Source organism: Bubalus kerabau, chromosome 1, assembly GCF_029407905.1.
Source record: "Bubalus kerabau isolate K-KA32 ecotype Philippines breed swamp buffalo chromosome 1, PCC_UOA_SB_1v2, whole genome shotgun sequence".
NCBI classification, from domain to species: domain Eukaryota; kingdom Metazoa; phylum Chordata; class Mammalia; order Artiodactyla; family Bovidae; genus Bubalus; species Bubalus kerabau.
This window is the reverse complement of record NC_073624.1, coordinates 194,515,764-194,532,427: the sequence shown is the minus strand read 5'-3', so window position 1 is coordinate 194,532,427 and position 16,664 is coordinate 194,515,764. Positions and strand designations below refer to the sequence as shown.

General features: G+C 44.4%; 1 protein-coding gene across 3 annotated transcripts in view; it reads left to right on the top strand.

Moving 5' to 3' along the window:
* Positions 1-3,483: 3,483 nt before the first annotated feature.
* Positions 3,484-16,664, top strand: part of SLC12A2 (solute carrier family 12 member 2) — an 88,716-nt gene continuing 75,535 nt past the window's right edge. For all 3 annotated transcript variants that reach the window (XM_055548471.1, XM_055548462.1, XM_055548455.1), the window contains exon 1: positions 3,484-4,348. In XM_055548471.1, coding sequence (XP_055404446.1) covers positions 3,623-4,348 — 726 coding nt within the window. In that variant the 5' untranslated portion in view covers positions 3,484-3,622. The remainder of the gene's footprint in view (positions 4,349-16,664) is intronic.

Here is a 16,664-nt window from a genome sequence, read left to right as displayed (position 1 = left end):
AACAGACATGTTATATTGAACTTCTGATATTCCTCCAACTCAAGTCTGCTACATTCACCATCTTCCTCATCTCAGAAAATTGCAACACCATTTTTCTAGTTGCTCAGGCCAAAAGTCTTGAACTCTCTTCAATATTCCATATCCATCAGCATATTCTATTGCCTCCACACAGTCTGACCACTTTCCTCACATTTCCACTGCTCCACACAGTGGCCAAAACCCACAATATAACTTTCTGGATTGTAGCAATATCTCCTAACATTTGCCTACTGCTCAGTCACTCTGTCGTGTCCAACTCTGCGACCCCTATGGACTGTAACCCACCAGGCTCCTCTGTCCATGGGATTCTCCAAGCAAGAATATTGGAGTGGGTTGCCATTTCCTCCTCCAGGGGATCTTCCTGACCCAGGGATCAAACTCAACTCTCTTACATCTCCTGCATTGGCAGGTGGGTTTTTTAACGACTAGTGCCACCCACATGTGACCATATTGAAGATACTGCGTTAAGGAGGTGATTAATGTTAAAATGCGTCATAAGGGTGGAGCTCTGATCAGATAGAAATGGTGCCCTATAGAAAAAGCAACACCAGAGTTCTCTTTCTCTTCCTATGTCTTCACTGAAGACATGGTGAAAAGGCAGCCCAAACTAACATACCATTCCACTCAAAGTAAAAGTCAAAGAGGTGCTATACAATTTGGTCTTCACCCCAATCCCTAAATTCTGATTTAAATCTCCTTTGATTCTCCTTAACCCTTAAACAGCTTCAGCCACATCCACCTACATGCAATTCCATCAACATTTTGGGCATGTTCTCACCTTCCGACCTTTGCTTCTCCTCTGCCTGGAACACTCTTCTCAAATGTTTGCATCATTCATTTCCACAAATGTCACCTTCTCACCGGGGCCATCCTATGAAAAATTTGGTACCTCCATCTTACACATATATCCTACCCCCTACTTCAGTTCAGCTCACTCGCTCAGACTCTTTGCGACCCCTGTGGACTGCAGCACGCCAGGCTTTCCTGTCCAACACCGACTCCCAGAGCTTGCTCAAACTCACATCCATTGAGTCAATGATGCCATCCAACCATTTCATCCTCTGTGGGTGGTCCCCTTCTCCTCCTGCCTTCAATCTTTCCCAGCATCAGGGTCTTTTCCAGTGGGTCAGTTCTTCACATCAGGTGGCCAAAGTATTGGAGTTTCAGCTTCAGCATCATAGTAGTATCATAGTAAGCACATAGTAGGTGCTTACTATTTGCTTAAATCAATGAATGCTGAATTCCCATAGCCACCAAATTAGCTCTGTAGCTAAAAGATACCACAAACACCGGCTACTAAGGCAGCAATCCTGTCGTAGAAACTGTACTGCCGCTTGATTGCTCTGGCCTCTTCTAGTTTTCTGGGCTTCCCTTGTGGCTCAGCTGGTAAAGAATCTGCCTGCAATGTGGGAGACCTGGGTTCGATCCCTGGTTTGTGAAGATCCCCTGGAGAAGGGAAAGGCTACCCACTTCAGTATTCTGGCCTGGAGAATCCCATGGACTGTACAGTCCATGGGGTCGCAAAGAGTTGGACACAACTGAGGGATTTTCAGCTTCACTTTCACATAGGTTGACACTAGTGGTGAAGAACCTGCCTGCCAATCCAAGACATGAGGCACGGGTTCGAGCCCTGGGTCAGGAAGATCCCCTGGAGAAGGACATGGCAATCCACTCCAGTATTCTTGCCTGGAGAATCCCATGGACAGAAGAGCCTGATGTGTTATAGTCCACAGAGTTACAAAGAGTTGGACCTGCAGTTTTCTGCCAATATAACTAAAGCTCACGATGGACTTAAATTGTGGCTACATGATCCAAGAGTGGTTCCTTCCTCTCTTCCATCTTTACAATAAAGATAATAAACTAAGATGAAAAGTGAACGTCAAATAAAATCATGGATCGGGCAATTTTTTGAAAATTGCCTGGTTGCAGCCTTCTTCATAGTATTTCCAAACAGTTCCACAAACTCTGCCTCTCTGATCATGCTTCCAGGATTCAGCAAAGGATGGTTTTCATCTCTATAAAATTTTAAATGACATAAACAACAATATAAAAAGACACACGAGGGAAGAAGTCATTCATGGTTATCTGTTTTTATGTAGGGCTGTGGGTAGAATTTATGTTAAAAATGGATTCTCTCTACTGCTAAGAAAGTTACAAAGTTCCCCTGCTTTTGACAGAAGTAAAAATAGGCCTGGACAGGAGAGAGGTACCTTACTATTTTACTTGAAATAGGATTCTTCATAACCTAAACCACGTGGAAACTTAGTGCTCCACTGTTAGTTTTTGCTCTCAGTATATTCATTAAAGAAAAAAAAAACTTCAAGTTAAAAATCGTCTTGAAACAATAAGTTATCACAACTAGGCTCCGTTCTCGTCTTCAAACATCACAGCTTTTAAAAAATGAAGGTGTCACTGTAAGAGTGAACACACCCTCTGCATCACTACAGGAATTAGTAACAGATTATGCAAATTAACGCTGCCTGGGGGTAAACGCCTCAAAGACCGTACAGAGGAAATCCTTCCTCTCCATAGGCTCAGGCCTGGAGTGAGTGAGGGGAGTAGCGGCGAGCCAGATCTCCGCACAGGCCTCGCCCGGGGCACATATTGCCTAAAACTCAGGAAGCACCTGCGGGATGGACGAAAAAACCGGCCGCATCACCCGCAGGCGCGCTGGGCAGTCATCGGCTCCAGCATCGCCTCGGGTACCAAGCGCCGCAGGGAAATCAGCCCAGTAGCCCTGCAGCATCTCGCGAGATCTCGCCTTCGGCGCCCCGTACTGCGAGCTCAGAACTTAAAAAAAAAAAAAAAAAAAAAAGGCGAGCGGGCGACAGCCCCCGGAGCCGCCGCCGTGGTGGCAGCTGGCGCCTGAGCAGCAGCGATCGGCGTGCGCCGAGGCAGGGCCCGCGCGCCCCTTCTCCAGGCGGCTCGGGCTGGGCGCCGTCCGCAGCTGGTCCGCCGTGACCTGGGTGCCGGCCCACTGACGCGCGGCCCCAGGGGCGGGGAGAAAGGGAGGAGGCCGGGGGCCAGCTCCTCTCCACCGCAGAGTGGGGCGGGGGAAGGAGGTGGAGGGGTGGGAGGAGGGCGACGGAAGAGGAGGTAGCCGCGCAGAGATCTTCCCGGCGACGACGGCGGGCGGCCGCTCCCCGATCGCGCTGCTCGTGCTGCTGGGGGCCCGGCTCGGACTGGCCGGACGCGATTCCTGCGTGGAGCCGCGCAGAAGCCGGGACCCGCCGGGAACCGAGGGAGCCTCCGCCGCGCGCCGCTGCCGGTCCGCGGGTGGGCGGGCTGAGGGGCGGAGGAGCCGGGGGCCCCGCCTCCCGCGTGCTGCAGCCGGAGCCGCCACCGCCGCTGCCCCGCCGAGGCTTTAAACAGCGGGGCCCGCCCCGCGCCCGCCACACTCGCGCGCAGACTCGGCCGCCGGAGGCATTCGTGCCGGCTCGGGCTAGCGGCGGCGAGCGCGCGGCTGGGAGTGCGACTCCCCCACCTGGCGTTGCGGCCGCTACCGCCGCCGGCCGGGGGCGCGGAGGGCGTGCAGCCCGCGAAGTCCGCCAGGTTCTCCGGGTCCGCCGGGGGTCGGGCGGCGATGGAACCGGGGCCCACGGCGCCCTCCTCCGGCGCCCCGAGGCTGGCCGGGGTTGGGGAGACGCCTCCAGCCGCCCCGCTGGCCGGGATAGACCTGCCCGGCACAGCCGTGCCCTCAGTGCCGGAGGATGCTGCGGCTGTGAGCCGTGGCGGCGGTGGGGTCCGCGGGGAGGGCGCCGCGGCGGCTGGCGACGGGCTGGGCAGACCCCTGGGGCCCACCCCGAGTCAGAGCCGCTTCCAGGTGGATCTGGTTTCCGAGAATGCCGGGCGGGCGGCGGCGGCGGCGGCTAGCGCTGGAGCGGGAGGCAAGGAGACCCCGGCGGATGCGAAAGCCAGCGTCGAAGGCGGGCAGGCTAAGGCCAGCGAGGAAGCCAAGGGCCGCTTCCGCGTGAACTTCGTGGACCCGGCTGCCTCTTCGTCGGCGGACGAGAGCGTGTCGGATGCGGCAGGGATCGGAGGCGACGGGCCCAACGTGAGCTTCCAGAACGGCGGGGACACGGTGCTGAGCGAGGGGAGCAGCCTGCACTCGGGCGGCGGCGGCGGCGGCAGTGGGCACCACCAGCACTACTACTATGACACCCACACCAACACCTACTACCTGCGCACCTTCGGCCACAACACTATGGACGCCGTGCCCAGGATCGACCACTATCGGCACACGGCAGCGCAGCTAGGCGAGAAGCTGCTCCGGCCCAGCCTGGCGGAGCTACACGATGAGTTGGAAAAGGTGAGCTCTCCTGGCCCTCTCCCTGCAGCCCTCCCCTCCTCCCCAGCCTCTGGTTCGCGCTGACCGCGGGACACAGCCGCCGGCTCTCCACGGGTAAGGCGGCGGGAATGGACATGCAGGACTCGCTGGCATCTCTGGATTCAGCTGTCAAGGGTGGAATTGCATAGGAATGTAACTTAATATCTTGAAAGTTTGCAACGGGTTAGGCTAGTTACGTGATACAGGAGAGGCTGCTTTTAACAATCTTCCCCATCCAGTTGTATATCTAGTTATGCTTTTTTTTTTTTCCTTACCCACGCTTAACAATTACCATCCCTCTGAATGACAGTTGTGCTTTTAGGTCCGGACAAGGGAATGTGAGGGAGGTTTAGTTGAGGACATTTCTCAGGAGAGAGTGGAGAGAACCTGCCATCCGTGTCTTTTTTTAAAGGTTATATTGTATGGCTTCTGTATACCCATTAGGGCTCCCAAGAGTGGGAACGTTAGTGTTAGAAGGGAAAGCCTTAGCAGCGTGTGTTTGTGGTCTATGAATTATTAAAGCTCTGTTCCTGCAATCTTGAATGTGCAAAGATCATAGAAATCTTAAATCTTGGGACAAGCTGTTCTTGATAATAGCATAAATCCACCTTTTATAATGTAAACCTTTTGGAAGAGGGGTCACATCAAAAGGGGGGTGGAGTGGGCAGAGTCTAAAAGAGGGAGAGGGAGAGAAAAACAGGAGACTTGTGGAGGATGTCTATCTAGAAAAGACCTTTTGGGGTCTTGCGTAAGTAGTTATACTTCGTGAACAGAAAGCCATCCCTATAAAACTATTGATTTTTGTAGTTCTGTTTTTTATGACCGCATAAGACTTTTTATTTCTTCAGGGTACAAAATCGTTCTTTTGAGATAAACTGATGCTTTTGAGATTTGATTAATAATTAACTTTTTTTAATAACTTGGATTACTTGAAGTCTGCCTTTACAAGTGTACAATGACTACATTGATGGAATTTGTGAATGCTGAGTTAGTAGTACCATGTAGATTGATGTGATCATAGTGTCGAAAAGTTGAAATAGAAATACATAAAGTATGTAATTTCTTTTGGATATGATTATTTGATGTCATACAGTTATTTTATACACACCTGTCCCAGTGTTTGAAAATGTGACATATTCATTGAGATAATTACTGAGGTCCCAACCCTTATAGTGTATCGATTGTTTAAAAGCCTGGCATCATTTAACTTTGGGTAATACTATTCCTTTCCTTCCGTTATGGTATTTTGTCATTTCAGAAGAAAACATTTTTTAAAAAACATTTTATTCGTATTTCTGTTGTTTCTCTTAAATCTATTCTTTTTTTCAAAATTCCTTATATAGTCCTTATAAAATAGATTATGTAGCTGGTTTATGTAGCTGGTAATTCCCCTTTTGTTAGAGCATTTTTATTATTGAAAATACTATATAGATATTTTCAGATTTATTTCATCAAAGCCCTTAGTTGAGTAGTAAAACAGTCTATATTTATGCATAAGTCTTAAAGGCTTTTTTTATTGAAGGATATTATTATATACCTTGATCTTGTATGCTTCCTGGGAAAGTGTTTGTTATTTTAAATTAAATTCTCTAAATAGCAAATCACTTCTAGTTCTCCCAAAATTTCAGGGTTTTGTTTGGTGTTTCTGGTCGGCTTACAATGTATGAGCAAGAACACCTGCGTTGTTTAGAGGTGCAGTAGTTAAAGAAGTCACCTAGGCTATCAACCTCAGCTTCCTCATCTTTCAGAGTTATTTCGCAGATTAGAGGAAAAAATGTACACAAAGGCCCTTGTTCAGTACCAGCAAAATAATGGCCAGTATGGTATATAGTCTTATATTGGCCCTTCATAAAGTAAATAGTTAGGAACTTCCTTGGTGGTCCAGTGATTAGGACTCTGGACTTCCAATGCAGGGGGCAGGACTTCAATCCCTGGTCAGGGACCTAAGATCTCGTATGTTGTGTGCTGCAGCCAAAAAAAATAAATAAATAAATTGAAAGTACATAGTTAAGCTTTAGGACTTCACTTTTAAGATTCTTTTAATCTCTACAATTTTCAATGAATTGTAGTAACTAAGATGTTACCTTCAGAGTTTCATTTGTGCAGCATGTGGTGTAATAAGTTCTTTGTAGTTTTTTACCTTTTACTATTCAGGTCCTTTATGGGCAGTGAAAAGGTTTATTAGGTTAAGTACAGAACCTCATCTTGAAGATAATTTTGTTTAGAAATTAGCAAACAGATTAAAGAGACGTGTCGTGTTAAGGAGTACCAATCTGGCCATAGATAAACCGCTATTGAAGGAGGGCAGGGTGAGGCTGATAGTACAGGTTGGCAAGATTCCCAAATGTTGTTCATCACTTTTTAGATTGACTTTTACTCATTAAAATCTTTTCTACTGCTTGTAGCCTTAGATGAAATCATAGTGCTCAGAATTCTATAGCATTTAATCCTAGCTCTTGATTGACTGTCATGGAGTCTAGTCAGGTCACTGAGTTCTTCATTATCTACCATGGATCTAAGTCTGTGCTGGGAACTATGGAAGAATAAAAAAAGTAAAAGAAAAGCACTCCAGGAACTTGTTGGTGGAAAGGACTACACTGTCTTCTGATACTTGAGTTCCTTTCTTTGCCTAGCACTGTGACTTTTTAAGCATTTTGCCTAAAAATCCAGCTGAAGAGGAATAGTTAAATAATCAAGGTGCATCTTGCTGTATTACACAGCCATTCCAGGGCCAGGACTCATGAGTCCCCCATTTACCAGATATTTATTAGGGAGAAGAGTTTCTGAGGTGTAGGTCACGTGACTGTGGCACTAGGGAACGATGCAGTGATTAGCAAAATAGATACTGACTAAATGGCACCCCACTCCGGTACTCTTGCCTGGAACATCCCAAGGACGGAGGAGCCCAGTAGGCTATATAGTCCATGGGGTTGCAAAGAGTCGGACACGACTGAACAACTTCACTTCACTTCACTTCTGTCATACTCTAGTAGGCATACATTAATCAAACAAATAATGTAATTAAATCCAACCCCCTTTGGTGCTGTGAAAGAGGAGTATAGAATGTTGATGAAGATATAATTTTAGTTAGGTTTGGGGAGGCCTTTTTCACAAAGTGTGACACTGAAGCTGAAACTTAAAGGCTAAGCTGATGATAGAGCAGAACAACGTGCTGGGTCAAAGGAACAAAATCTGTGAAGATAGTGAGAGTGGTGTGTTCAAAGAACTATAAGGAGGCCAATATAAGATTTATTTATAAAGGTAGTGAAAAGTGATTGATTTTGTGCGACACAGAAGCAGCTTTTGCTGTGGTCTCATTATACATGATAAGGGTTGGGGGCAGAATGAGTGGGATGTACGTGGATTGGATATGGGCATGAAAGAGAAGCTGACTCCTAGATTTTGGGCCTGAGCAGCTGAGTACGTGGTACGTTGCTTAAGATGGAAAAGACTGGAGAAGAAACATTGATTTGGGGAGGAAAGAGAGAATGCTTTTTGAGTAGCTTGTAAGACATCTTAGTCTAAGAGTCATTTTGAAGGAGAAGGAGCAGAATACATATGTATATGAAATACATGTGTGTATGTGTATATACGTATGTATGTGTATATGTATTGATGGTCTAAAGTCATGCGTGAAGTTACTTGGGAAAGTGGGTAGATAAGAGAACGAAACATGGTCTGGGCTTCAACTTGGGGAATGCCTAGAGGTCTACTGGAGAATGTGGAGACACTGGCAAAGGAAATAAAGAAGGAGCTCTTAGGCTGGTGAGAAATAGCCAGGAGGGCAGTGTCAGGGAAGCTGAGAGAAAATAATTTTAAAGAGGACAGAAAGTCTTCAAAGCTGATGCCAGTAATTGACTTTTTTTTTTAAAAGAATAAAACTGACGTAGTGATTTCTGCCCCTACAAAAAGCAATTAAAAAGCAGATGATAAATAAATAAGTATTTGATAGACAGTTTCAACGTGTATGATAGAAAATATCAGATGTGGAAAAATGTCTCATGTTTCACTAAGCATGTTGGTTTTTTCATTTAATTCCTAAGAAATAAGTCTTAGACACATTTTACTTATGATAAAATGGGCTCATAGAACCTGAAGAAATTCCTTAATACCACTGTCATAGAAAGTGGTACAGATGAAATTCACACCCAGGTTTTTTTGTTTTTTTTTTTTACTGTTGCCAGGACATAGCTCCTCTTTCTTATTGTTTCTTCGTCCTCTGTATTCCCTGGGCCTGCTCTGAGATGGCAGGGATGTTGAGGGGGACATGTTGGGGATTGCCAACATCACTCTTCTATCTTGCCCTGAGAGTGGAATGGTTACATAACTGAAAGAAGAGAGAAGGAATTATTGACTAACGTGATTGTCTCTTTCACTAGGACTTGAGCTGGTATCTCATTCATCTCTGGACAGAGAATAGGTAGTTAATAAAGATTTGTTTGTTGAGTGTATCAGAGTGATCAGTTCCTCCCACTTAACAAGGACTTTAAACAAGTGTAGCTACTGCTCTAAGTGGGTTGTGTTGTCTTGGACAAGAAATTCCACACACTGCTAATCATATCAGTACAGAGCTTGAGTTTTGGAAGATCACCCAGGAAGAAGAATGGGTCAAATCCCTGGGGATAGGGAGTAGAGTAGGTCCAGGTTGAGTAGAGGTGGGACTTTGATCAGAAATATTTGTGTGTGGCACAAACTTGGACTGTTTCACGATTTTGCCGGGGGCCCCACCCTCTAAGGGCTTCCCTTGTGGCTCAGCTGGTAAAGAATCCGCCTGCAGTGTGGGAGACCGGGGTTAGATCCCTGGGTTGGGAAGATCCCCTGAAGAAGGAAAAGGCTACCCACTCCAGTATTCTGGCCTAGAGAATTCAACTGAGCGACTCTTCAGTTCAGTTCAGTTCAGTCGCTCAGTCGTGTCCGACTCTTTGCAACCCCATGAATTGCAGCACGCCAGGCCTCCCTGTCCATCACCAACTCCCAGAGTTTACCCAAACTCATGTCCATCAAGTCGGTGATGCCATCCAGCCATCTCATCCTCTGTTGTCCCCTTCTCCTGCCCCCAATCCCTCCCAGCATCAGGGTCTTTTCCAATGAGTCAACTCTTCGCATAAGGTGGCCAAAGTATTGGAGTTTCAGCTTCTGCATCAATCATTTCAATGAACACCCAGGGCTGATCTCCTTTAGCATGGACTTTTACCACCCTCTAAACCAGAGCCATCAGAGCTGAAGTCTGGTTTGCCCATAAGACTACATATTCTCCAAGTATACACCAACTGACTACCTGGAAAGAAGGAAAGATAAATTTGAGGTTTAAAATGTGGCAAAAAATCTGTGTACTGCTTTTGTAGTCAGTGTCTTCATGTGTTTGTGTTCACACTTACATTCCCAATCTTGTTAGACCAGAGTTTAAAGGACCAAAAGATAGTTTCTTGGTTCTTAGGTATTGAGTGTGTTCAGTTTCACTAATTTTTTTTATTACATGTTTCATATGTGTTTGTAAAGTCTGTGATACTAATCAGATTGGCTCCATGCTGAAGTGAAATGAATATGAATTTTTTAGTTATTCAAAAAGTCTTGATTGAGCACCAGTAATAGCCCTGTTCTGAGTGCTGAGGATACAGCAGCGAGCACAAAAGAATTGTAGAGCTTTTATCTCAGTGGTAGGAGAAGTAAGCCAGTAAGTCTGATATAACTGCTGTGAAGAAAATGAAAGGTAGGTAGATGCTAATGGCTGGGGTGGTGCTGTTTTAGGCGAGTTAGAGAAGCCCGCTCTGACTCAAGCAGTCACTGCTGCTGCTGCTAAGTCGCTTCAGTCGTGTCCGACTCTGTGCGACGCTATAGACGGCAGCCCACCAGGCTCCCCCGTCCCTGGGATTCTCCAGGGACACTGGAGTGGGTTGCCATTTCCTTCTCCAATGCATGAAAGTGAAAAGTGAAAGTAAAGTCGTTCAGTCGTGTCCGACTCTTAGTGACCCCATGGACTGCAGCCTACCAGGCTCCTCTGTCCATGGGATTTTCCAGGCAAGAGTACTGGAGTGGGTTGCCATTGCCTTCTCCACGAGCAGTCACTAGACAGGAGCTAAAGATCAGCCCCTACAAATACCTTGGGAGAAGAATCAGCAGAGGACTGCAAACACCAGGACCTTGAGATAGGAGTGTGCCTGGGGTGTGCTTGACGTGACTGAGAAACAAGGGGACCAACAAGACTGGGGTGACTAGTAGGAGTGTGATAGGGGAGACTGGAACAGTAGTGAAGAGCAACAGTGTGAAACCTGGTAGATCATGATGAAGACTTAGGATTTTACCCTGAGTGATGTAGGGAGTCATGGGAAGCTCTGAGCGCAGACTTGACATGATCTGACTTACAGTTGTAAAACATCACTCTCATTGCTGTGTGGGGAGTATCCCATCAGCACTTAGAGTGGAAGCTGGGAAAGCAGTTAGCGGTGTTTTAGTTATGATGATGATGACTATTATGAAGGTGATAGTGTTTGATATGATGACAGGTGTTTACATGCTGATTACATTTAAAAGGTGAAATTCTTGAGATTAGCAACTGTTTGAGTGAGGAGTTTTCCCTTGTTGAGAATAGAATCAATGTTTATGAAGAGGTGAGAGACTGGGAGGAGCAAGTTTGGTAAGTGGACTCAAGAGTTGGGTTTCATCCTACAGGTTAATTCTATAATGGGGCAAACAGTTATAAAATTGCAGCTACTCGTTTGTGAAGTAATAGAACCTAAGAAAATGGGTTTTAATTTCTAGCATAAAAATGTGTTTTTATGAGAACTGGTAGTTTTTCAAAGAGGATATGGGAGTGGGGAACTAGTGAGTTGACTCCACAAAGTGAAGGAGTGAGGATGGACGAGCAAATCTACTTAACTTCCGAAGTTAAAAACATATCAATGGTTTCCCATTAAATAGTAAATTTATCATCTGCCATTGGCTTTATTATTCTTCCATCTTTCACTAGAACCTGTAATAGTGCTTTCCTAAAGCTATTAAGAAAGATCCGTATAGTCAAAGCTATGGTTTTTCCAGTAGACATGTATGGATGTGAGAGTTGGACCATAAAGAAGGGTGAACCCAAAGAATTGATTCTTTTTGACCCTTGGTGTTGGAGAAGGCTCTTGAGAGTCCCTTGAACTGCAAGGAGATCAAACCAGTCAATCCTAAAGGAAATCAGTCTTGAATATTCATTGGAAGGACTGATGCTGAAGCTCCAGTACTTTGGCCACCTGATGCAAAGAGCTGACTCATTAGAAAAGACGCTGATGCTGGGAAAGATTGAAGGCAGGAGGAGAAGGGGACGACCGACAGAGGATGAAATGGTTGGATGGCATCACTGACTCAATGGACCTGAGTTTGAGCAAGCTTCAGGAGATGGTGAAGGACAGTGAAGCCTGGGGTACTGCTGTCCATGGGGTGGCAAAGAGTCAGACACAACTGAGCGACTGAACAACAACAACAAAGCTATTATGGTAAAGAACCTGCCTGCCAGGGCAGGAGACATGAGACATGGGTTCGATCCCTGGGTCAGGGAGATCCTCTGGAGAAGGGCATGGACAGAGGAAATGACAAAATCCCATGGACAGAGGAGCCTGGTGGGCTATAGTCCATACTATAGTACAGAGTCAGACATGATTGAAGCAACTTAGCACAAAGCTGTTACGAAAAACTTAAAGCCCACAGAGAGCTTGGGGACTTCTGATGAGAAGAAGAGGGAAGTCTGAAAAGCAAACATCGCTGGTGTAATCTCATCTCTGTACAAGCTGGTTGTGGCTGGTGTAGTCATAGTACCCTTGGACTCAGAAATTTCTCTGTCTGAAATTTTCGCTATGCAGTTCCTGAACACTGACAAACTAGGTATTTATCTAGAGTAAGCATACTAGAAACCTCTGGGTGGTTCTTTGTTGGGTCGGTGTGAATTGGTTCCTTCAGTGACATAGTTTCTAACAGTTTAGTGTGTGAGTCATTTTGGAGCTGTATTGCAGGTAGGTGGCTTGGAAGACAGGCTTGACTATGCTCCATTAGAGCAAGACTTAAAGGAACTATGAGGATCCTGGCCATCTGCTGTACCGTGACTTTTACCCCATCATTTCACCTAAATAGTTCTTGGAACACAGGTATACCTGTGGCTGATTCATTTCGATATTTGGCAAAACTAATACAATATTGTAAAGTTTAAAAATAAAATTAAAAAAAAAAAAGTCACCGGTGACCTCCTTCATCCTTATCATTAATTCCAGCAAACCCTTTTTCTCAGTAATATTCAGCCTTCCAGCAGCATTTGATATTCTTTTGAAGTCTTCTTGACACTTCCTTGGGTTCTATAACAGCACTCTCTTAATTTTCCTTCTCCCTCTCCGGCTTTTTCAACCCAGAGTTTTCTGCAGTCTCCTTTGTCTCTAAACTGGCCATCCTCTAGGCTTGCCTCTGGCTTTCTTTCTTCGTTTGTCATCTTCTCTCTGTATATCACCTTTCAGTATCACCTGAAGGCTAATTACTTCCCGGATTTTGTCTCTTACTGATTAATATGCGCTTTCTGAGTCCTGGGCATCCAGTGCCTGCTAGACATTTTTGCTTCATGTCTAAAGACACCCCACACTCACAAACTTATTTCTCCCCCTCTGTCTCCCAAAACAAAACCACCCAGGCCCTCTTCCAATGTGTCCTGTGTTTCTGAATGGTACTACCATTCATCACATTGCGCAAGTGAGAAGACTGAGTCATCCCTGACACTTTCCCTTCTCTCTCTGTATATCCAGGTCATCACCAAGTTCTTTGCATCATCTCTATTTTCTAAATATGATTTTCATCCTCGCTGCTGCCGTCCTAGACAACTGCAGCATGTCCCTCTCCAGCAAGCTTTTATAGTTTCCTCTTATTCACTGTGCCGTATCATTACTGTGCCCAGACTGTTCCTTTTAAAACAAAATTGACCATGTTATTCCTTGGCTTAAAACTAGCCCTGCATTGTCTAGCTCTGGGCTACATCCTCTTAAATGTTTCTGTTCTTAACAGCACAGTATTTTCTTTGGCCATTGGGCCTTTGTAGTATGTAATACGATCCAGGAAATCTTCCTCCTTTCTCCCCCACGCCACACTGATAAAACTTTGCAGTCTTAAAGTTTCACTTCAGTCCTTATTTCCTGGGAGAGGAAGCCTTTAACCTCCAGTCTAGGACAAATCTCTTTTCTCTTGGAGCACTTACTTCAATTAGAGGGAGTGTGTGTGTAAGATGGTTATTGGAGTCAACTTGAGTTGACTTCAAGCTCCATGAGAAGCAGACTATGTCTGTGGCTGTTTATCATTATGTCCCCACTGCATAGCAGATCTCAGTCAATACATGTTGAATAATAGAACTGTTTTATTTATAAATTAATGTTGCAGAAGAATCTTAAACTTTTATGTTCCTTATATTGTCATGTAGAATTTCTAAAGGACATTTGACAGCCATGTGGCCCCAGTTGGCACATGAAAGAGCTAAGTGACCTACCTGTCCAAAATCATAAGACCCATAACTGGCAGAGACAAGGCTGGAACTTGCAACAACCATTTTAACCCCCCGTTAATTCCAGTGTCCCACAGTTTAATCCTATACAAGTTCTTGCTGTTTGGTGGATTGTTTCTTTTTAAAATACCCATGGCAGTTGTTTTTTAGTTCATTGAAAATAAAGTAGAAAAGGTTTGGACTCCTCAGTTTCACAGTGTGGATAGATCTTTTCCTGACAGAAAATTCTTTTCAAAAAATTCTAAGAAAGTTTCTTATAAAAGGACTCAGTAAGTTTTTGTTTTTGTTTTTCTTCCCCATTTCTTCTGCCTTTCTTATCTGTATCTCCCAAAAGTGGGATGTAATTTTTATGATCTGGGCTTTCACGTTTCAATACTATAACCACTAGTCACATATGGCTGTTAAACTGAGTTTAAACTAAAGTTAAAAATACATTTACTTGAGCCATATTTTGAGTGCTCGGTACCCACATGTTGGCTGGTGGCTACCATACTGGACAGTGAAGATATAGAGCGTTTCCCTCATCACAGAGAACCTATTAGCCTGTGCTTCCGTTTAAATAGTCACCACTAGTTTAAAATTGTTAAAACAGTCACTTTTCCCCCCTAATTTTGCATGAGATCCTTCCTTAAATAAAGTTGTCTAAACATATCAGGCCCTCAATGAAGTATTTGTTGAGTCAGTGGACTTTATCTCTTTCCTCATCTTTAATATTGGAAAGTCTGTGAAGAATCTGTTAATATTGTATAAAGTGTTACATTTCCAAAGCACTCTTAACTCACATGTCTGCATTTGGTCTTCCAGTCTGTCTTTGGAGGAGGTGGGTTTTCAGAAGGTCTTGGAGTAGCAGTTATATTTTGCAAGGTTGTGGTTTTCCTAAGCACTTAACTAACACTTGGTGAGGCTGCATCTCTTTGAAACTAGCTTTCCGTCTTCCTTTCCTTTTGTTTGGACCAATGATTCCCAAATTTTAAAAGACTTACCTGGAAAAAAAGTACTCCTCCCTCCCAAAGAATATGTCTTAGACAGATTTTGGTTATCATTATGACAGAAGTACATTGTTGTGGGGTTTTTTTTTTCTTTATTGATATGCTGAGTGTCAATTTTGAAACATCCTAATATAGGAATCTAACTATCAAAGGTCTGGATTTAACTCTTAGGTATATTGTTGTTTTTCAGTTGCTTAGTTGTGTCCTTCTCTTTGCGACCCCATAGATTGCAGCACTCCAGGCTTCCCTGTCCTTCCCATCTCCTGGAACTTACTCAAAGTCATGTGCATTGAGTTGGTGATGCCATCCAACCATTTCATCCTCTGTTGCCCCTTTTCCTCCTACCCTCAATCTTTTCTAGCATCAGGGTCTTTCCAGTGAGTCAGCCCTTCGCATCAGGTGGCCAAAGTACTGGAGCTTCAGCATCAGTCCTGCAATGAATATTCAGGATTGATTTCCTTTAGGATTGACTGGTTTGATATCCTTGCTGTCCAAGGGACTCTCAAGAATCTTTTCCAGCACCACAGTTCAAAAGCATCAGTTCATCAGTGCTCAGCCTTCTTTATGGTCCCAACTACTGGAAAAACTGTAGCTTTGACTGTACGGACCTTTGTAGGCAAAGTGATGTCTCTGCTTTTTAATACGCTATCTAGGTTTGTCATGGCTTTTCTTCCAAGGAGCAAGCATCTTTTAATTCCATGGCTGCAGTCACCATCTGCAGTGACTTTGGAGTCCAAGGAAGTAAAGCTTGTCACTGTTTCCATTTTTACCCCCATCTGTTTGCCATGAAATGATGGGACCGGATGCCATGATCTTAGTTTTTTGAATGTTGAGTTTTAAGCCAGCTTTTTCACTCTCCCCTTTCACCTTCATCAAGATGCTCTTTAGTTCCTCTTCTCTTTCTGTCATCTGATCCTGTTTTCAATTTCTCCTAGTTTTTTTTTTTTCCATACGTAGTTAGTTGACTGTCAATCAGGGGTTTAAATCTTGCCCTTTCCACTTAATACTTGGATGATCTTTAGAAAGAGTACTTGCCACCCCAGGTCCTCAATTTTCTTCTGTAGAAAATGGGAAAGACGTTAATTCATAGTGAGAAATAGCATATATTCATGTAAGAAATATGTGAACTACTAAGCGCATCAGTTCAGTTCAGTTCAGTCGCTCAGTTGTGTCCGACTCTTTGCGACACCATGAATCGCAGCACGCCAGGCCTCCCTGTCCATCACCAATACTGTGTCCCAAATGAAGTTTTTGTTATCACGTGTTTCTCCATATTTATTGCTTTTCTAATACTACATATTTAGGATGCCACTAAGTCGCATGTTTATATCCTTGACAACTTCTGGTTCTTCTTATTTTAAAAATAAAACAATTTGAAATGTAAATGATACAGTTATATCTTCCAGTATCACTTAATAAGTTTTCTGGTACCTTGAATTAAAATGTTCTTTTAAGCTATAGTTTGTTGACATTAGCAGGTTGTATGGAATTTGAAATGATATATAAATTAAAGTATTCTTAATGCATTTTGTTGTAACTCAGTCTTGAACAAGATGGGCTAGGTAGAGGACTGAATTCTTTGACTGTAATCAGCAGTTCTGACTTGGTTCATTGTAAAGTCACATGGTCACAGCATCCACTTTTATCTGTGGCACTTGAGTTTTGAGCTCTGCATTAATGCCGCTGGATATTAATAGACCATTGTTAGCCAGAGCAGATTGGATTCCTATAAAACAATACTTTGTTTTGAGAGCATAGTCTGTATGGGGGGCATTACACTGAATACACCAATCACCGACAG